General features: G+C 43.2%; 1 protein-coding gene across 2 annotated transcripts; it reads left to right on the top strand.

Annotated features, from left to right (window-relative positions):
• The first annotated feature begins 932 nt into the window (after positions 1-932).
• On the top strand, positions 933-7,351 carry LOC101782397. 2 transcript variants are annotated; one of them, XM_004962906.4, is made up of 11 exons: positions 933-1,279; positions 1,620-1,924; positions 2,291-2,368; positions 2,464-3,020; positions 4,271-4,852; positions 4,943-5,097; positions 5,496-5,698; positions 5,783-5,916; positions 5,997-6,298; positions 6,414-6,517; positions 6,831-7,351. In XM_004962906.4, the coding sequence occupies exons 2-11, from the start codon at positions 1,645-1,647 to the stop codon at positions 6,890-6,892; spliced, it is 2,457 nt and encodes an 818-aa protein (XP_004962963.1). In that variant the 5' UTR covers positions 933-1,279; positions 1,620-1,644; the 3' UTR covers positions 6,893-7,351. The 2 variants fall into 2 exon arrangements, with proteins under 2 accessions (XP_004962963.1, XP_022681069.1); XM_022825334.1 differs by lacking the exon at positions 933-1,279 and having other exon boundaries at positions 1,748-1,924; positions 2,457-3,020.
• Positions 7,352-7,377: the final 26 nt, after the last annotated feature.

Genomic DNA, 7,377 nt, shown 5'->3' with positions numbered 1-7,377 from the left:
CTATTGAGCCTAATTAATCCATCATTAGTGAATGGTTACTGTAGCACCACATTGTCAAATCATGCACTAATTAGGCTTAATAGATTCGTCTCGCGATTTAGCCTAGGGGTTGTGTAATTAGTTTTGTAATTAATCTAGGTTTAATACTCCTAATTAGTGTCCAAACATTCGATGTGACGGGGGCTAAAATTTAGCCCCCTCCTTCCAAACACCCCCGAATTCTGTTTGCTGATATAATTCAGAACTGATATTGAGATCAATACCGTTGGAATCCAACCAAAATAAAAAAAGCCCTCCGGCAAAACCAAGCCTCACCCCTCGGTAGTCGGTATTGGAAAGAATCAGTCGTTGGCTTTTTTTTTTTACTGTTTGAACAGTAAAAACAGAGAGAAGTAAAAAAAAAAAGGAACTCCACCCTCGACCTCTATCGTCGGAGATTCCCCGCCGCCGGTCGCCGCCGCCGGAGCTTCCTCACCGCTGCAGCCCCATCCTCTTCTTCCTCGCGCTGAGCGCCCCCTCATCTTCTTCCTCGTAGCTGCGCCTCCTCCTCTTCCGCGCGGCCATCGGCCCTCATCTTCTTCCTCGGAGCCGGCATCCCCTCCGTCTCTTCCTCGCGGGCCGTGGCCACGTCCGCTTCTTCCTTCCGCACCTCGCTGGGAAGCGGCGGCCGGCGGCGTGGGCCTGTGCCGCTCATTGAAGCAGCGGCTGGCGGTGGACGCCGCGCCTCCCCTGCCTCCCTCAGCGACGAGCCGCGCCGCCGGCGACCTGCGCCGCGCCTCTCCTGCCTCCCTCCGCGACGAGCCGTGCCGCCCCACTGCCGGCGACCTCCGCCGCTCCCCTTTCTCCCTCCCCCGTTGGTGTCAGTCGATTGAAAATTGGTTTTTCTCTCAATCAACACCTATAACCGTTGGATATTGATCCAACGGTCCATCCAGACCTGGCTCTCTCCTTTCTCTCTTTCTACTTCCTGCTTTCATCTTCACGCCACGCACGCCCTGTCACCCCGAACCCCCCGACGCCAGGCACGGAGCCCCCGCCGCCACCACCTCCCCCGGCTCCGGCGGCCTCCGCCGCCTCCGCCACCGGATCCTGTCTCCGCGCACGCCGGACGGAAACAACGACGGGGCTCGAGCCAAGCCCATCGCCGCCGACCCCACTGACTCCTCGTCCCCCCTTCACTCCCTACCGGATCTGATCCTCCGCCGCCACGCGTGTCCCCGCCTAGCGGGAGCGGGAGATCCGCCCGGGCGAGGTCCCCTCTAGTTCCCCTCCAGTGCCGGTGAGTGATCCTCGCTTGCTCGCACGAATTCCTGCAGATTCAGTCAGCCGAATCCGCCCTCCCGTGCCCTCCCATTTCCAAATTCTAGATTCAGTTAGCGTAGGATTCGCTCACCGCGTTGTGCTTTTTAGCCACCTACTACACATTGATGTGATCCGGTTAGTTGGAGATGCAGATTCAGTTAGTCGAGGAGCTCTCGCTTTTCTTATCCCCCCTGTATACAGCTCTTCTGGGGGAATTTCCTTGCTCCATAGGTTTCATAATGCCATGTGGAACTGCAGATTAGCAGGCCAAGGTGCAGATCTCACCTTTTTACCCTTTGCTCTCGTTTGCTCTGCAGGAAGGAATTTGAGTAGCATCCACTGATGAATTTCCTCTACCGGACTGCTGCGCAGCCTGCGCCGCCTGCTGAGCTGCCACAGATTCCAGAGGATGCGTTGCCAAAGCCAGCCACAACGCTGGAGGGTCTCATCATCGCGGAGGACTCGTACCAGCCCTCCCCCGCCCGCAGCGAAGATGGAGCTGTTAACAATGGGCCTGGGGATGTTGGTGCGGATTCTGCGCCTCTAGCTTCGAAGAGTCCGGTGCAGCTGGGGACTCACACTGATGTCGCGGAGGACGAAGGATGGATCACAATTCCATACAGTTGGGTGCCTTTGACTTGCTCGCCATTTTTGTTGTATATCAGAAATGCGTTATTTGCATCATACATGACTTATCTTTTGTGTCCTTCAACTGCATGAGATTAATAGAAACTTCCATTGTGATATATATATATATATATATATATATATATATATATATATATATATATATATATATATATATATATATATATATATATATATATATAAAAATATCGGCACCAACTTTTTGACAAATTGTTTTAGTGCGAAAGAGTCAGTTCCAGGAATTACTGCTAAACGCTTTAAGGCCAGTGATATGTTTTCCTTTTGAAGTGCATTTTGATATCCCTACTGGTGGTTGCTAACATCTACAATCCGTTTACAGAGAGGCTCCCTGATAATTGGAATGATGTTTCAGAAATGGTGCAGCTGCGGCCTTTGGACCGCTCCTTCCTTTTTCCAGGTATGTGTTCTTCCTGTGACTTCAGTTCAGATGTCTCGTAGTATTGCATCCTACTTGATACCTATTTTCTGGAATTGACTTGGTTCAGTTATCAGGCGAGCAGGTTCATGTACTGGCATGCCTGTCAGCTTCTAAGCAAGATACACAGGTTATATCCCCCTTCAGAATTGCTGCAGTGATGTCTAAGAATGGAAATTCTTTGCAACACTCCACGGATAAATCTAGTCCTGTCAATGCAAATGGTCGTGATAATGGAACAACTGGGGAAAATGGCTGTCAGGATGTTGATAGTGATATGCAGAGTGTTGAACTCAATGGTGAAGCCTCTCCTTCAGAACATGATATTTTGGAGACTCAATCTCGCCTTCAGATGGAAGATCAAAAACAGCAAATAGAACTTATGCTGAGAAGATTCAGAGAATCCAATTTTTTTGTGCGGATCGCTGAGTCAGATGAACCTCTGTGGTCCAAAAAAAGAGCAACCGCAACTAAGATGGCAGATGGAAGGTCAGATAGCCAAGGAATTAGTAAGGCTTCAAGGAGTAATGTTTACAACACCATTTCTGACAAAGGAATTTTCGATGGTAGCACATCTGGGGGAGTCGCTCGAGATACTGTGAAGTGTTATTCTCTGCAGAATGGAGACATAGTGGTATGTTTTGAAGGATCATTTTTAATTGCCATGTACATATATGCTACAACTTCTTGTGCTGTATGACCACTGAATGTTAATGTACATTGCATCAATAACTGCAAGTTTTATACTTAAAGCTAAGCTTAGCCAAGCATCAGGCACCTACCTAGAAATTGAGTCAGATCTGCTACTGCAATTCAGTATGCATCGTCAATCAATTACTAGTTAGTTTGGATTTTTACACTTGTCCTTTTGATTTCTTTAAGCAGCATTGCTTTTATATGGTTTTACCAAATTCTGGTAGGTATAAATAACTTTCCACTTGATAAGAGCAAACATGTAAAGAACTGGCATTAATAATTTCATTGTTTTGGTAGTCCAGTGGTAAAGTTGTGTCTATGTGGACTAGAAATAGCACCTGTTTCAGCAGTTTTAGCAACTTGCAGCACTGTTCAGTCTTATTAGTGAGATGTGTCCTGAAAACTTTTAAATATGACATTGAGTTCTGTAAGTAAATTTCAGAAAACTACAATTGGTCGGAATGCTTCTTAGAACCATTTTCGCAATACACTTTTATTGACTTCATTATTACAAAACTACACTTCTTAGAATCACTTTCAGAACAGTACTTCTATTTCCATTTCATATTGCAGGGGTACACATTTAGTCATTTACAATACCATATCATGAGACTGTATTTTCATTAGGGCTTAATACTTCGAGTGTAGTTTTGCAATATGAAACAACTGCGTAGTTATGTGATACAATATTGTAATCGTAGTTTAGTTTCGCAATGTTGATTATTTTTTTTCTTGAACACGTTCGCGCTCGTTACAGAATATGACCTACCACAGCGTACCCAGATAGCTCCTACTGGCTTCAAGAGCCACTAGTGACTAGACCTTTGGCTCCAGCAAGTCACCAATTATTAAAAAAGGGTGGTTTAGCTATATAGAATGTCAATAGAAGTGTACTTTTTTAAATTCGTTCTTGTAGTTTTGTGATTGTCTCTTGTAACTTTAGTGTAGTTTTCTGAAATTTACTCAATTAATTCCTTCATTTGTATAAAATCTATGTGAATCCGCTATGCAACTACCAAATATAGTAATGTATTAGTTGTAGAGACAAGAATGACTTTTTAAAACATAATTGCATATAAGAAGTTAGCGGTGTTACCATTTAGCTATTTGTCCATGTATTTTGTTGTAGTTCTCGTTGTTCAAATGCATGCTGATTCAACAATCATGTTCTCTGTTGGAAGGATGCAGGTTGTTTTGCAAGTTAATGTTGGTGTTAACAAACTGGAAGATCCTGTGCTTGAAGTTCTTCAGTTTGAGAAAAGTATATCAAGCAGTTGCATGCCTGAGAATCTTGTGGATGGACTTTCTGACAGTAATGATGATCCATGTCGGGAGCTGCTTAGTTGGTTGCTGCCTTTAGATCGCACATTACCGCCTCGTTCTTTAGCGCCCCCTACTCTCAATCCAAGTGCATCACACAAGCAATCTTACTCTGCTCCTGGGTCTCAAATATTTAACTTCAGAAGCTACTCCATGCCTTCAGCTTCTTCTGTTCAGACAGCTAACAACACAAGACCACCACCAATATCTGAAAATCAAGAATTTATGCCTGAAAATCCTGCAAAAACTCCTGATATTATAAATGATGGACAGCTTTCGTTTAGAGGAGTTCCTTTGGAACCTGAAAGGTATTCTGTACGTTGTGGTCTAGAAGGCGTGTATCTACCGGGGAAAAGATGGCAGAGAAAAGTTGAAATCATTCAACCAATTGAGGTTCATTCTTTTGCTGCAAAATGTACCATGGAAAATCTTCTGTGTGTCACAGTAAAGGTGCGTCAAATATATCAAAGCATTCATTCTTTTTTTCAGTTCGTAAATTTATTTTGAAGATAGTGCTCATATTGTGAATTTCTATTGCAGAACATTGCTCCTACTCATGCGAAAGATATAGTTGTATTCATTGATGCAATTACTATCGTATTTGAGGAGGCATCCAAAGGAGGTGCTCCTTTGTCATTACCAATTGCTAGTATTGAGGGTGGACATGGTCACAGCTTACCAAATCTAGCACTCAGGTATATGCAACTTTTCTCTCATGACCTACCTGATATTGCTGCTCTATGTAAAGTTGAAGCACAACATGATTTCAGCAAGAAGAAATTTATTGCCCTTTGAATTTTCCAAGATTTCCTAAACTTGGCAGCTTAGGCTGCAAAATAAAAAAAATCTTGCAACATGTGTTGTGGATCACAATTTATATTTTTTCCCTCAAATTTCTAGTTTCATGTTATGAACTCAAAAGTTGAATTGGTATGGTTATCTAGAATCTTGGTTTCTTCAGTACTAGAATGTACCAGGTTCCATAGTAATTGTTTCCCTTTCCCAGATTCAGTTTAGTGTTGTGTGCTCGTAATAAATTGGAAAGGATGTGAGCATTGTTTAAAGTACTATGCATTATTTGTTACCTATCTAGGAGGGGTGAGGAGCACTCTTTTATTCTCAAGCCAGCAACTAAGTCCTCAAGCGAACGGAGGACCAACAATGATGCACCTCCGGCTTTGTCACTCCCAATGATGACCGGTTCTACTTTAAATACTACACCAAAGGTTGGTGAGCCCTATGTTGCTGTAGGTGACCAGTATGCTGTACTGGTATCTTACCGCTGCAATTACACAGGTAAACTATTGATGAAACAGAATCTATTCTTCAAAACAGGAATGGAGTGGACATTACTGATTCACATCCCTTTTATTTCTGTAGAATCGAAACTTTTTTTCAAGCAAGCCACAACCTGGCGACCCTCTGCAGCTAGTGATATTATGATTTCTGTATCATCCGAACTGTCTATGCGAAATCCTAGCCTTGGTGCTCGAGTTCCTAAACTCCCTGTGCAGGTTATTGAAGTAGCTCTTCAATTATTCTTATGCAAATTCTCTGATTATCACTTACACAGTTATAAATTGTTTCCTTCCAGGTATTAACCCTTGAAGCTACCAATATGACATCCGAAAACCTTACGTTAACTGTCCTTGCTCCCGAAGCATCTGGTTCTTCTTCAGTTGTGTCCTTGAACTCAGCTCCAACTACGCCAAATGGTTCTTATGATGGTGTTAATGAGTCAGCAAAAAGATCTGGGTTGGGAAAGCAGGAAATTGGCTTTCGAAGATTGAATTCTGTCCTGGCTACGTCTCCAAAAGAAAGTGACAATGGAGGAAATAGAATAAGTAATGCTTCAGGCTGCACTCATCTGTGGTTGCAAAGTGCAGTGCCCCTAGGGTATTGAACCTTACCCTTTTTTTTCCTTATTAAAAAAGACTAAACTCGCAACTGTGCCACTTCTATCCCAAAACACTGTCGAATAATATTTTGCTGTGGTGGATGGGGTTAACAGGTGTGTTCCTCCACGTTCGAGCACCACCGTCAAACTTGAACTTCTTCCATTATCGGACGGGATCATTACACTAGATACACTTCAAATAACTGCAAGGGAGAAAGGTAATTTTTGTGAAAAAAAAGAATGAAGTGCGCAAAAGAGTGCCCACTTTGCAGCTAATTGTAGAATGCCTAGTTGCCAACACAATAAGTGCTACCTTAGCAGCTAGATACAAAATTGTCAAATTTAATTACTTAATTATTGAATCTGTTATTCTTCGTACCATCTGTCAGACATTATGAATACTAGTCTTCCTCACTTGAAGTGAACTAGAAATATTGACACCGAATGTCTTAAATTCATTCAATATCTGAATCATGTCATACATGTCTTTTAATTTTTTTTAGTCCTGGGAACTAATGGTTGCCCTTGCAGGCCTTGCCTACATTCCGGAGCACTCGTTGGAGATACATGCTACTTCTGGCATTTCATCTTGAAGGTCTTAGGGTACGAGAGCTTCAGTTGGTGTATTGTTCTGTATATTGGTGTCTGAGACTCGTCGACGCATGCAGAGGGTGAAGCCACAGTTGGCAAAGTATGTTTCTCATTTGTTTTGGATGTGGACATAGGCGCTTTGATGGCATGATCTTGGAGCCAAAATTTCACCAGATATCGGTGATGACCGAGGATGTCTGCTGCCATAAACGAGAAACGAGCATGTGTATCATAATTAGGTTTCTCATGTCCATTCATACAGGACAGGTCGACTACACAGGTTTATGAAATTTGTAATGTTGTGTTGCATAGATTTGGCGACATTTTTTCTTTCTTTCCGGTGATGTTCATTTTTTGTCACATGTAAACCTGCCCGGCGCTTGTACCATACACGGCCCCACATTAAATTATACTGGAAAGGGAGAAACATGTGGATCAGTTGATCCCTCGATTCGTTTTCATAGTATAGTATAAATCATGGTTTCCG

Source organism: Setaria italica, chromosome III, assembly GCF_000263155.2.
Source record: "Setaria italica strain Yugu1 chromosome III, Setaria_italica_v2.0, whole genome shotgun sequence".
NCBI lineage: Eukaryota > Viridiplantae > Streptophyta > Magnoliopsida > Poales > Poaceae > Setaria > Setaria italica.
This window is presented reverse-complemented; position numbering and strand designations above follow the sequence as displayed.